General features: G+C 47.8%; 2 protein-coding genes across 6 annotated transcripts in view; one reads left to right on the top strand and one right to left on the bottom strand.

The window, feature by feature from the left end:
- Positions 1-935, bottom strand: part of LOC144124603 (ragulator complex protein LAMTOR3-like) — a 65,326-nt gene extending 64,391 nt beyond the window's left edge. For 2 of the 5 annotated variants that reach the window (XM_077657387.1, XM_077657388.1), the window contains exon 1: positions 635-935. In XM_077657387.1, the coding sequence (XP_077513513.1) occupies positions 635-769 (135 nt within the window). In that variant the 5' untranslated portion in view covers positions 770-935. The remainder of the gene's footprint in view (positions 1-634) is intronic. The other 3 variants (XM_077657386.1, XM_077657391.1, XM_077657390.1) reach the window with 3 other exon arrangements.
- Positions 936-1,214: 279 nt separating this feature from the next.
- LOC144124602 (uncharacterized) overlaps positions 1,215-12,566 on the top strand; it is a 33,823-nt gene continuing 22,471 nt past the window's right edge. Inside the window, exons 1-2 of the mRNA XM_077657385.1 lie at positions 1,215-1,648; positions 6,480-6,782. Coding sequence (XP_077513511.1) covers positions 1,283-1,648; positions 6,480-6,782 — 669 coding nt within the window. The 5' untranslated portion in view covers positions 1,215-1,282. The remainder of the gene's footprint in view (positions 1,649-6,479; positions 6,783-12,566) is intronic.

The raw sequence follows: 12,566 nt of genomic DNA, 5'->3' as shown, positions 1-12,566 counted from the left end.
ATGGCGCGGAAATCCTGACACTCGACTCGTTACACAGCTTATGCTGTTTCAGTTTAGGTTTTGTGGCGGACGATGACGCTTCTCATCAATGGCAGGTGATGTTTATCGTTTTAGTGTGTCATTTACCTTCCAGACGTGCTTTTAATCTAACTTTATAGCACAGTCACGTTTCATCTACACAGCACGAGAGAAACGACTCACGAGAAAGACGAATGCAGCAGCGCATGTGACAAGCGCTGTTAGAAGTCAACTGCACCAAGCATCCCGAATAAAAGCCCATTCAGGCATAATTTGCTAGAGTACGAAACAGTACTTGATACAGTCCGTCGAAAAAGCAGTACCGATATACCTTTTGGACGCGCTAATGTGAACCACCAGAACAACGACGGCACTTCACCAGATTGTGGCCTCGCCCTCGCTCCGGTTCGGTCTAAACATAATTCGGTAAAATGGTCACTGCAAAGTCGGCTGCCTAATGAAGATTTCAATCTATTCTTTCTTAAATTTATCCCTCATTGATGGCATAACTTGGGCTTAGAGCGTGACGACGTTCATCACAACAAAGAGCAGAGTTGACGACGCTAGCACAACGGGACGATACCACAGAGCTGAGCAGACGAGGCTCCGTACGTACTGTGTGTAGCGACGTTCTGTCGTCTGCTAGTGTCGTCCCATAGCGATGCAATGTACCCTTATTTTGGAACGTCTTTCCCGAGGACTTTGCTGCTCTCCTCATGCAGTTGACGGCGCAACAGGTAGGCATTGTCATGAAAAAAGACGAGAACAAAGACAAGGTGCTAAGTGGAAAACGAAAACAGAAAAACCGTGCTGAGGTCCGATTTCATGCACTGCCAAAGGCTGACTTCCGGGACGTGTTGTCCAAATTATGTCCAAATTCCGGTGGCTTCACTTTCGGGCGCCCGGTGCGGCATCTAGTCCCCTAGTGGAGATCAGTGCCGGATACCAGCGAAAGATTAAACATCAACTCTGCCAAAACATTTAAAATATAAAAACCTACCAATATAAAATTATAAAAAGCGTGGATTGCAGCAGCGTGGTAAGATAGGCTGGATCTTAGTTCAAAACTTAGGACTTGTTTTCTTTAAGTTAACCACACAGTTATTCTCAACTTTTTATTTCGTTTAGAAAGTTAGTTTCATTTTATTAATGCTAACAGGCGAGAGAAAGTCATTTCTTATAGTGCCTAGAATATATAGGCGCTATACACTTGTATTAGCGGCTTCTGCAACAGCATGGGAAACTGGTCAATAACAAACAAAAAATGCAATTTTGCCCAGCGCTTATTTTCGAACGTGTTGTTGAGGGCGTTCAGGAGCTGAAGTTGCTGAAAATGGACGAACAGCTGGCTTGCTTCGACCCAGCGGACTTAATGTTCTTATTTAAGACCCACAAAGACTGCGCGGCGTGCAGTTCGGCGCGGATATTTTTTGAGCCGGGAACGCAGCGCCTCAGGGCTCTTCAGTTGACGCTCGGATGGACTGACCGGACGGCTGAGATCCCCAAGTATTTAAATTCCAGCAGCAGTAACCTGGAGCTCACAGACCGCATAGTGAAGGTCCTGACTGATATCAAGCCGAAAAGTGCCAAGTCGTTCAAGGCATTCGTCGCAGGCACTGCCAGTCGCCAGGTAGGCCATGTTCGAGTCCAGCGCCTGCGTTCATTTCGCTTACCATCCTTTCGGTACATGGCGCAATGGCAGAGGTGCCAAAAGAGTATTGGGCTGGTTTTTAAAGGTGAAAGGCTATCAAAAGCAGTTTAAAAAGTGGTTGTGATGGGTCGTTTGATGCGTGTAATGGAACACTGCCCGGGCCATAATTATTCCTTGGCTACATACTAGAAAAGATCCCGTGGTACTAGAAAGATGTTTGAGTAGAACTTGTAGGGCCAATTGGTCCATTATAAACTGCGCTTGTGTGCGTCTTTGCCTCTTCGCCGTCCGTGTGTCGGATGCGCAGTTTTCTTTGCACAATTTTTGGCCTGCTACTCTCTACCGTTACCCGCCCAAGCCCGGCTCGGTTTCTCTAATACATGTCCGGGCACAGTCAGAGTCTGAGAAAGCTCTCACCTATCCGGCCAGGCCCGAAACAACACAGACTTCAACACAGCAGCTCTTCTCCTCCATGTTTCGTAGTCTAAATTCTCAAATGATATTTTGCTCTGTGCTTCCCTTGCCTCAAAGGAAGGGCAGCCCGTATCTCCCTGTACAGCTTCGCGTATTGTCTTTCCATGGGCTTCTAAAGCTAATCTGCCCACAGTCCTTTGGTTAATCTCTAGTCTTTGTACTACATCTGATTTTAAGCACAGTGTCGCGTTCACAAAAGTCAGTCTCAGGGCCATTACACCCTTCCACAGTCCTCGTACTACTTCATATCTATTCTATCCCCATAGTGCTAGGGGCAGCAATGGCGTATAGGTAGAGCATCCGCCTCGCATGAAAGAAGACCGGGCTCATATTTCTGTTCCTTCCCATTCTCCACCGGAAAAAAAAAAAAACACTCAGAGTGTCGATTGACTTGCATCACCAGGCATAGAGTGTGGCCTGATCTTGGTGACTAGAGCCAACAACACAGTCCCTCACCAGAACAGGATTTGGCCACCCCAGTGTAGTACTTGGCCACAACCTCTTATAGACCTCCTGCATGTTTGCAAATGAACGAGGTGGCACTGAGGTCTTTAGCCGGCTCGTGGTAGGCAAGAACCCGGGGAACAGGCGTTCCAGGGAGGTCTTGAGCGCGGGTTTTCAAAGCTTGTAGGTGCGTTTTCAGTTTCTTCGACTCACAAGATGGGTTCATGCATTGAACTTAGTAATTTCGCTCGAAGTACACAGGCTCACGTTGACCACATACTGCGTGTTCAGGGAAAGAGCTCAGCACTGAGCATTGTGTATGTGGTTGGTAATAAGCAGAAAGTGTTGCTGCCGTTGATTTCTACTGTAGGCATGGAATAAAATCACCGGTCTTTGACACACTGTACAAGCTAGCATGCTGTTTCTGCAGGACAGTAGTGAGAGTAAGCTCTGGCACTCTTTCGGCCGAGCAGATGAGTGCTCACCGTCTGTTGACACACCTGCCACGTAGTGCGTTGCCAGCTAGCGCTGCATTTAATAGCTTATCCCCAATATGTCATTGCAGTGTTTCATCCAACAGCTTGTTAGCTTACTCCCTTAACACATCGGTTGCGGAGCAACTTAGGAGGTTGAAAGAGTTTGCGGCTGAGGTCGCAAAAAACCAATCGCTTGCACACTATGTGTGCTGGACGCAGCTAGGCGTGCTCGCAATTGTTACGCATGCTTTATGTTATCCTTCGCCCGCCATTGTCATGTGATAACGAAAACAAAGACCAAAAAACACTACAACTCGGGCAATTCCCGCCCCGCAGCTGTTTTGTTGCAAACACGATTCGCGATGGCGCACAACCTCATTAACCAGCTTATGACGCATCATAAAATGAAAAGAGCTAAACATGCTTACAAGGCTTTTCGCACATGTTAATGTGCGCTCTTCTAAACATGCCAACGTGACCGCGCAAGAGCAGCACAATTTATCAGATCTCTCTACATGAATCAATTATAATCATGTCGTTTGTATTAAAAAATAGTCCCACTTAAATATTAAGTGCATCATATAACTTCCACACTCGTTAAATTATGCTGCGTCATGAGCATGAATGCATTCCTTGGTTGCGAGTCAGCCGGCCGGCGTACCGTGCACACCAAAACGGCTCCGGGTGATAATTACGTGCGCAGCTAAATCTGCGCTGGTTTTTTCCTTATGCTGTTTCAAGCATACTATGCTACAGGCGAGTGAGCGTAACATCTTCCCCGCTACGAAACCTTTGCTGCATGTACTGACTGGCAGCGTCAATCGAGGCCCACACTAAGCTTGAAATCGCGGCCTATTGCAGTATTAGTCTGTAAGGAACCTATCGAGGCGGATTTAATCTCTTTTTATGCTACTACGCGGATCCCACAGCAATGCAGGCTGGTCAGTACATGCTGCTTGTGCAGTGTACCGGCACGATGCAGCCACGCCGTCGTGCCGGTAGCTGTGACAGCTACGATAGACGCGGGCGGCCGGAACCTCGTTTGCCTGCTGTGCAACTGACATCAGGGCCACCGCATCTTTGTGACGTCGCGGTGTGAAGGAGGTGTATATAAACAAACCAATTAACCCTTTGCCCTCAGTCCCCAGCGGCTGTGGAGCAACTGACCAAGGTGGCAGTCAGACCTGTGACGCAGCGGAGGGTGCCAAGAATCTCTGGCTCCGGACAGGCTGCCATTGGAAACTGAACCTGGCAACGTCTAACGCTAGAACATTATCCAGTGAGGCTAGTCTAGCAATGCTGTTGGAGGAACTAGCGGGTAGTAAATGAATGTCATAAGGCTTAGTGAGGTTAGGAGTATAGATGAGGCATATACGGTGCTAAAATGTGGGTGCGAATTATGCTTTCCTGGATTAGCGGACAGACAAGAGCTAGGCATGGGGTTCCTCATCGATCATGTTATAGATGGCAACATATTGGAATTCTGTCGTATTAACTAGAGGGTTGCAGTTATCGTAATTGAGCTTAATAAGAGGTACAAACTGAAGCTGGTATAGGCCTATGCGCCTACATCCAGCCATGATGACCAGATCCTCGAAAACTTCTATGAAGACGTGGAATCAGCAATGTGCAGAGTAAACATAATACACTGTACTAATGGGCAACCAATGACAGAGTAGGTAAGAAGTAGGCTGGAGACCAGGCTGTACGCAACTATATTATAGGCTCTGGGAATAACAGGGGAGAGTTATTTGTAGAGTTTGCAGAGAGAAATAATTTACAGATCAGGAATACTTTCTTCTGCAAACGAGAAAAGAGGAAATGGACATGGAAGAGCCCCTATAGCAAGACTAAAAATGGAATAGACTTCATAACATGCGCTCACCCTAACTTCTTGCAGAATATGGAGGTCCTTAGAAAGGTGCGTTGTAGTGACCACAGAATGGTAAGGTCTCGAATTAGCTTCGACTTAAGAGAAGAAACCGGTGCGACGGCAGCCCATTAACGAGTTAGCGCTAATAGGGAAGGTAGAGGAATTCAGGATATCGCTGCAGAACAGATATTCAGTTTTAACTGCGGAAGACAATCATGATGTTCAAACAAAGAACGATAATCCCACAGCTACCATTACGGTGTGCACAATAAAAGTAGGCAGTGGGACGGTTCAACAGGATACTGCAAGCTATCATAGGAGACGAAAAATCTGATTAAGGAACGCCAAAGCATGAAAGCGTCTAACCCTTCGGACGGGTTAGAACTTGCAGAGCTGAATGTGATGTCCAGCTAATTTATTTCTTGAAAAGCAGTTAAATTTATTCATACGGCAGCTTCTCTCTCCACTGAGGACCAAAGCAATAAAAGAACGAGGCAAAACATATTTCAAAACTCTAAGCACATTAGCATGTTTTTTTTTTGCTCGTCCTCATCCTTTTTGTGAAAGATGTGTGGATTTAAGGATGAGCCAAGAAACCCAAGACCTGAGTACTAATTAAATTCTGTTTCACTGTGTAGCTCCTTTCTTTAGGTGCTTAATGAACCTCTCAGTGATAGCAATGGTTGCGACATCATCATAATTATCTGAGGTTATGTGATCCAGGCAGCGTGGGAATGGGTGCACATCTGGACAGGTTTAAAGCATAGTTCTTATTGTCACTTTTAGTTATGGGGATGGGTTAAAACTGGGAAATTTTTGCACCTACCAGTTGCCACAATATGCCTTTTTAAGTGATGCATAGCAACTTTTTTTACATTATTAGCTCTAGGTTTGCAAAGATATTTGCACCATTAAACTAACTTGCAAGATTCACACGTTTGAAGCTTTACACTGCGAAAATGGTGAGAAAGAAAAGTAGTCCTTTCAAGAGTGTAGCATTACTCTGAAGACCCTTAGGAGACCTTTCCATGGTCATTTCAGATTGGATGTATTTGTTTGCAGTGTCCATTTTTTTTATTTTAGTGTATTATAATGAGCTTATAGCACTGCATTCACTGTCATTGGAAAACTAATTAGCTCTAAAATCATTCACTTGTTTCATTTGGAGTGAAAACAAAGCCCTCTCTCCACATTTCTGCCTCCAGCTCCCCGAAATGGTTTCTTAAATAGTGCGTAACCACTTTCTTTACGTTATTAGTTGCAGGTTTGCAAAGATAGTTGCACCATTAAACTAACTTCCAAGGTGCACATGACTGAAGCTTCACACTGTGAAAATTGTGTGAAAGAAAGGAGTCGTTTCAAGGGTGTAGTATTACTCAGGACACCTTTTCAAGGTCATTCCAGATGGGTGTGCATTTGTGTGCAGTGTGCATGTTTTCCCATTTTAGCATGTTATAGTAAGCTGACAGCACTGCATTCACTGTGATTAGTCAACTAATTTAACTCCAAAATAAATGCCTTTTTTTCACATTTCCGATTCCAGTTGCAGAAGAACATGTGGCAGTTCCTACTGGAACTTGCCACAGTAGACGTGGAACCGAGCATTGCGGAAAGTGACTGGGCGGTTGGCGCTGGCACGAACTTCATCCGCAGCAGCACAGCAGACCTGTCAAAAATGTCCTTTATGCCAGTAGTGGCGTCGACTCCCATGCTGGCAGCTCCTGCAGCTCCTCCATCTGCTGTGCCACAAAGGAAAGCGGCGAAATGTTTATTTCAGGGTGACGAGTGTCCTGGATCTGAGAAGGTGGACACCTTGGATGAAACTGGAAGTGCCATGAAGCAAATGGTATGTGCCTGTGGGCATGGTCCTCTTCACCTACACTCTTTCTGCCCTGACACTGCAGTGGCTCTTGTGTCCATGCTGCTCCCTCTACAGAAGACAGAACCATGGCTTGGCTGTGAATGCTGATCTGTAGGTTCACTTCCCCATTCTTTTCAGTGCAGTAGCACTGCTACCTGCATTCTCGTGAAAACATGATGTCTGATGTCTGCTTTGTGGCAGGCTGCCCACCTGACAGGGACATCCTGACAGGTGTGTGTGTGTGCAGGCACGCACGGCAGTGGCACGTTGCTTGACGACCGCACCAGCAGTGGTACAAACACTCCCAGGGATCTAAGAATGTAAAGCAGAGAATAACCAATTCCGTATATGTAGGCATTAACACCATTGCATCATACCCTTAAGATGGAGCTGAAGTCTGATTTTGCCAGTCTTTGTTTGAAGTCTGCCTGACCTTGAAAACAGGCTCTAACTGAAACCAAAGTGAAAAACCAGAGCGCTAGTGCAAGTAATTCGCATTTGGCTAAGTATACGTTAAATTGTCAGTTTTTTTTTTTTCTAACCCCTACAGAGGGTGGCAACAGCTTTGACTTGGCAGGCCCACCAGCAGTTTCGTTACTTTACACATTGTTTCTCAGGAATGTTATTCACAGGTTTAAATTCTTGGCATTGCACTCGACAAGGGGGTTTAATCTGCAAGAAAAACAGTGGCAGCGTTTATCTTGCTGCTAGTGAATGATGAGAATGTTTGTGGGCTGCATTATATAACAGATATATTTTTGAGATCTCTGGGGACTGAAAACCTGGATTGTACAGATAAAAATCACTGAACTTGTGCTGTCCAGTTCCGGGACAGCGATACACTCCTGAAAGATTGACAAGGCATCCTGCGTGGCCCCCTTCTTTTTTTTTTTTTCTGTAAACACTTCATGCTTATTTGAACGCCTCTGATGTTTTGAATTGTTTTGCAGAAACTTCAACACCACCCCTCAGTGTTAAAAGGGGCATCAGTGTCTTGATGCTTGCGGCCGGAGCGATAGACCACGCGGATGTCATATTCTTGCAGACGAAGAGCCCACCTGGCAAGGCGGCCGGATAGGCCTTCCAAGGAGGAAAGCTAACAAATCACATGATGGTCCATCACATCAAAAGAGCGGCCATAGAGGTACGGGCGGAATTTCGCAAGGGCCCATACGATGGCCAAACACTCTTTTTCACTGACGGAGTAATTACATTCAGCCTTCGTAAGTGTGCGGCTTGCATAGGCAGCAGCGTATTCATCGAAACCACAGATTCGCTGGGCGAGTACGGCTCCAAGACCAACACCACTGGCATCCGTGTGCACCTCGGTAGGAGCGGCCGAGTCGAAATGGCGCAGTATGGGCAGCGCTGTGAGGAGGCGGCGCAAGGCGTTATAGGCATCATTGCATGCCGGAGACCACAGTGATAAATTGGAACTGCCGGACAATTGTGTTAAAGGCGCAGCAATGTAAGCAAAGCTGCGAATAAACCGGTGAAAGTAAGAGCACTGACCTAGGAACCCGTGCAGGTTTTTGATGGAAGTAGGTTTGGGAAAGGCAGCGACAGTGCGAAGTTTGACTGGGTCAGGACAAACGCCTTCCTTGGAGACAACTTGGCCTAAAATAGTCAGTTGACCTGTAGCAAAACAACATTTCTTCAAGTTGAGCTGCAGGCCAGCATCAGAGAAGCAGGTCAAAACGTGCTTCAGGCGGTATAGATGGGTTTCAAAGTCGGGGGAAAAGACGACAATGTCGTCAAGGTAACATAGGCACATCTTCCACTTGAGTCCACGCAAAATGGTGTCCATCATCTTTTCGAAGGTAGCAGGGGCATTACAAAGGCCGAACGGCATCACAGTAAATTCATACAATCCATCAGGGCTCACAAAAGCCGTTTTGGGGCGATCGGCCGCTTCCACGGGGACCTGCCAGTACCCAGGTCATAAATCGAGGGACGAAAAGAGCTCTGCCCCTTGCAAACAGTCCAGAGCGCAGTCTATGCGTGGGAGGGGATACACACCCTTGTGTGTAATCTTATTAAGGCGGCGGTAATGAACACAGAAGCGTATGAAGCCATCTTCCTTTTTCACAAGGACAACAGGCGATGCCCAAGGGCTGCTTGAGGGCTGAATGATGCCGTTTTGAGGCATTTGGTTGACTTGCTGTGCAATAGTCTAGCGCTCGGTTGGAGACACGCGATAAGGGTGCTGCCGCAGCGGCGCGTGAGCACCAGTGTCGATGCGATGGGTGACGGTGGAAGTTCAACCCAAGGCACTTTGGTGAGCGTCGAAGGAAGATGGGATTGATGAAGAAGGGCGAGATGCTGTGTTCTTTGTGGTGAAGGAAGATCGGCATTAATGGAGTGCAAGAACAATTCGGCAGAAGAGGGATCTGGCGTAGAAGCAGGTGGGCTGAGCACATTCGCGGCGAGGGGCGGTGTATCGTCGGTCTGCTCGCGGATGAGCGGAGATGCGACGGGCTGCACACTGCCGAGGCATTCACCAAGGCGCAGAGCGGTAGGGCAGGAAAACGGGTTAAAGACTAAAAGTATCGAGAAGCTAGCGTACATAGTCAGTATGGTGTATGCAGAGGGAGACACTTGTGGTGCGCAAAAGTATGGCCTGGAGTAAAGGGGACAGTGTCGTCACCGATAGAGTTGCAAGACAGGTGAACAAGAACGGATGAGCATGGGGGAGTATTGATGTCTTCGGCGGCGAGGGCTTCAACACAGGCAACAGAAGGAGTAGCGTCCAGCAAAGGATTGGGCAGAGAAGGGAACCCGACTTCTGCTCGAGCACAATCGATAATAGCTTCATGGCGGCAAAGGAAATCGTAGCCCAGAATAACAGGATGAGAACAAGAAAGCAGCACGACGAATTCTATCGTGCGGAGGGAGTCCTGAATCACAACTCGAACGGTACAGGCTGCGGACGGCTTGATGTGCTCAGCGCTAGTCATACGCAGAGATAGTGCAGCAATCGGCACCTTACCTTCTTCAACGAACGACAAAACTTTTCGTCCATAACAGAAATTGCAGCACCGGTGTCCCTAATGGCCAAGACAGAAATGCCCTTGACAGAAACTTCGATCAGATTAGCAGGGGATATGTGAGGCCTTGCAAAATTTGACGGGGGCGCAGTTCTCGCCTCAGGAACTGCGGCACCTAGTTTTCCTCCTGAATGGTAGTGGGGCAACGTCGCATAGGAGAAACGGAGCAGCGCCTCAGCGAAGGTGAATGAGGTCTAAAAAGGGCCGAATGGTCAGGATAAAAAGGACGACTTTGCAGCAGCTCAGCAGGCCCGGAGTACTGACTTGTGGAAGGCCAGTACGGGGGAGCTTGAGGAAGTGGCACATAGACTGGGAGACGACGACGGCAAAGTTGGGCCACATGACCAGGCAAGCCACAATTGCAGCTGATAGGCCGGTTGTCGATGGTGCGCCAGGGATTGCTGATTTGCAGAGCCAGACGTAGAGGAGCCGCTGTTCGCGCAGGTATTCAAGGCAAAGGATAGGTAGGCGGTCAAAGTATGGCGACGACGTCCGTGTATGTCAACGGAGCGGCGATAGGGGGTGGTGTTTGGGCGATGACGTCAGCGTACGTCAGTGGAGCGGCGACAGGTGGTGGAAGAGTCTCGGCAACCTGCTCTTGGATGGAATGTCAAAGAACGGGAGCCAAATATGGAGCTCGCTCTGTAGGGCTTGGCAGAAGAGAGAGCTGACATGCCACTTCTTCCTGAATAAAGTCTTTGATCTGTTGCTGCAGGGGGGAGGTGTCAGATGCTGGCATCAGCCCAGCAAGCGACTCAACCTGTCGGGGGTGCTGACGAGTCAGGAGCCTCTGCTTCTGCAGGTCCTCGAAGCTTTGGCAGAGGGTGACGACTTCAGCAATGGTGCACAAGTCGCGCGCTAACAGCATCGGAAAGGCGTCGTCATCGATATTCTTCAAGATGTGTTTAATCTTGTCAGCTTCCAACATATTGAGGTTGATACGTTTGTATAAGTCAAAGACATCTTCGATGTAACTTGTGAAGCTTTCGCCGGCCTGCTGAGATCGTTCGCGCAAGCATTGTTCGGCACGGAGTTTCCAGACAGCAGGACGACCGAACACATCGGCAAAGGTTGTCTTGAAGCAGACCAAGTTCGGATGTCCACCTCATGGTTCCGATACTGCAGGTTAGCCACGCTGGTGAGACAAAAATTACGTTATTTAGTTTTGTCGCATCGTCCCATTTGTTGTAAAGGCTCACTCGCTCGTAGGACATGAGCGAATCTTCGACATCTTGCTCATCAGTCCCTCTGAAGATGGCCGGGTCCCGTTGGCGAAGGGAGCCGGCGCAGGTAACAGCTGGGCCCACTTGCACGGCTTGATGTTGAGCGTCGTTAGGCATCACAGGTGGCGGGAGAGTATGGTTGCTCAATTCCAGGGCTGTACCCAGCACCTCCACCAAATGTAAGGCGGCGGTTTATTCAAAGGAGCTTGGATACTGCAGCGGTGGCCAAGTGGTTGAGCATCCGCCTCGCATGCGGGAGGTGCGGGGTTCGATCCCAAGTGCCGCCGGGTACCCACCTGTGATACAATGGGTACAAGCTTTCCCCTGGTCTGGTGCTCGGCTTATTAAGGGTGAAATGCTTGGGAAATGGGTCTTCGACCCCACCTTGAGAATTTGAAAATACCTTTTGCCATGGCGCTCTTTGGCCATAGATGCCCTTGCGCCATAAAAATCCATCATCATCATCATCAAAGAAGCTGGGAGGACGGGAGCAGCAGCGAAAGCAGTCCGAGGGCAGCTAGGTCGGCACAGACATTCATGGCGATAGCAATACGGCTGAGGCCATCTTCTTCTTTGTCACGAGTCATCTGCTTTGTCTGTCATCTTCTTTAAAAAACTGTTATCAGGCTGATCTTTAGAAAATGGATGTGCAAAATGGGATGACTTTGATAGTGCCCTCACAGATAGGGTCGAAGATGTACAAGGGCATGCAGGTAGACTTGTAATTTAATATTATACAGTTGTGCCCTATTAATAGGATCTGCATTAATATGGACTACTCAGATTATTGACAATACTTTTGTATGCCTCATTAATATAGAAATTCGCTATCCAAGGCTATGGACAGTGTGAAAGTGCAGAAAACCCATTCAGGTCTATATATTTTTGTTTCATTAATAGGAACACCAGAAAGAACAAAATCTTCACTTCCTGTAGTAGATGTTTGATTTCCTCTATTTTAAGCGCAGGGCAACAGTGAAAAGCAGTGTGAAAGTGTGAATACCTGAGTTATGGCCTTTTTATGGGGTTTTATGCTTCACAGTGTGAAGGTGTCCAGAAAACGCACCTTAGAACTTGCCGTATTGCAGAGTGGCTATGTAGAAAAAAAACTTGAGGGACACTTAGCGCCACCTTATTTGACATGATAGCAATAATGAGTCCCTGCAGTGGCCTACGGTCCTCTTTGCGCATTTCTTCACAGATACGGTCATTCTCTACTTTATATCTTTACATTCATTGATCACAGGAGTCCTCATACCACTCCTGCCACAGTGGTGCAGCGGTTAAGCGGTGCACCACTGCCTCACCAGGTGACTATTTCAAACATGACCACCGACGGGGCTTGCAGACCCAGGTTGCTCTTCCCGAGCAACCTCTCGCGACCAGTCATTAATTAAACTGCCTCTTACCATGGTGGGCAATTTGCTCACAATCCAGTGGGCAGGTTGTGATATGTCACAAGATCATGTGACCTAGGTGGCAGGTGGGCTATCTGCTTT

The sequence above is a fragment of the Amblyomma americanum genome, chromosome 3, assembly GCF_052857255.1.
Source record: "Amblyomma americanum isolate KBUSLIRL-KWMA chromosome 3, ASM5285725v1, whole genome shotgun sequence".
NCBI lineage: Eukaryota > Metazoa > Arthropoda > Arachnida > Ixodida > Ixodidae > Amblyomma > Amblyomma americanum.
Note: the sequence above shows the minus strand (reverse complement) of the source record. Positions and strands in the feature narration are given on the sequence as shown.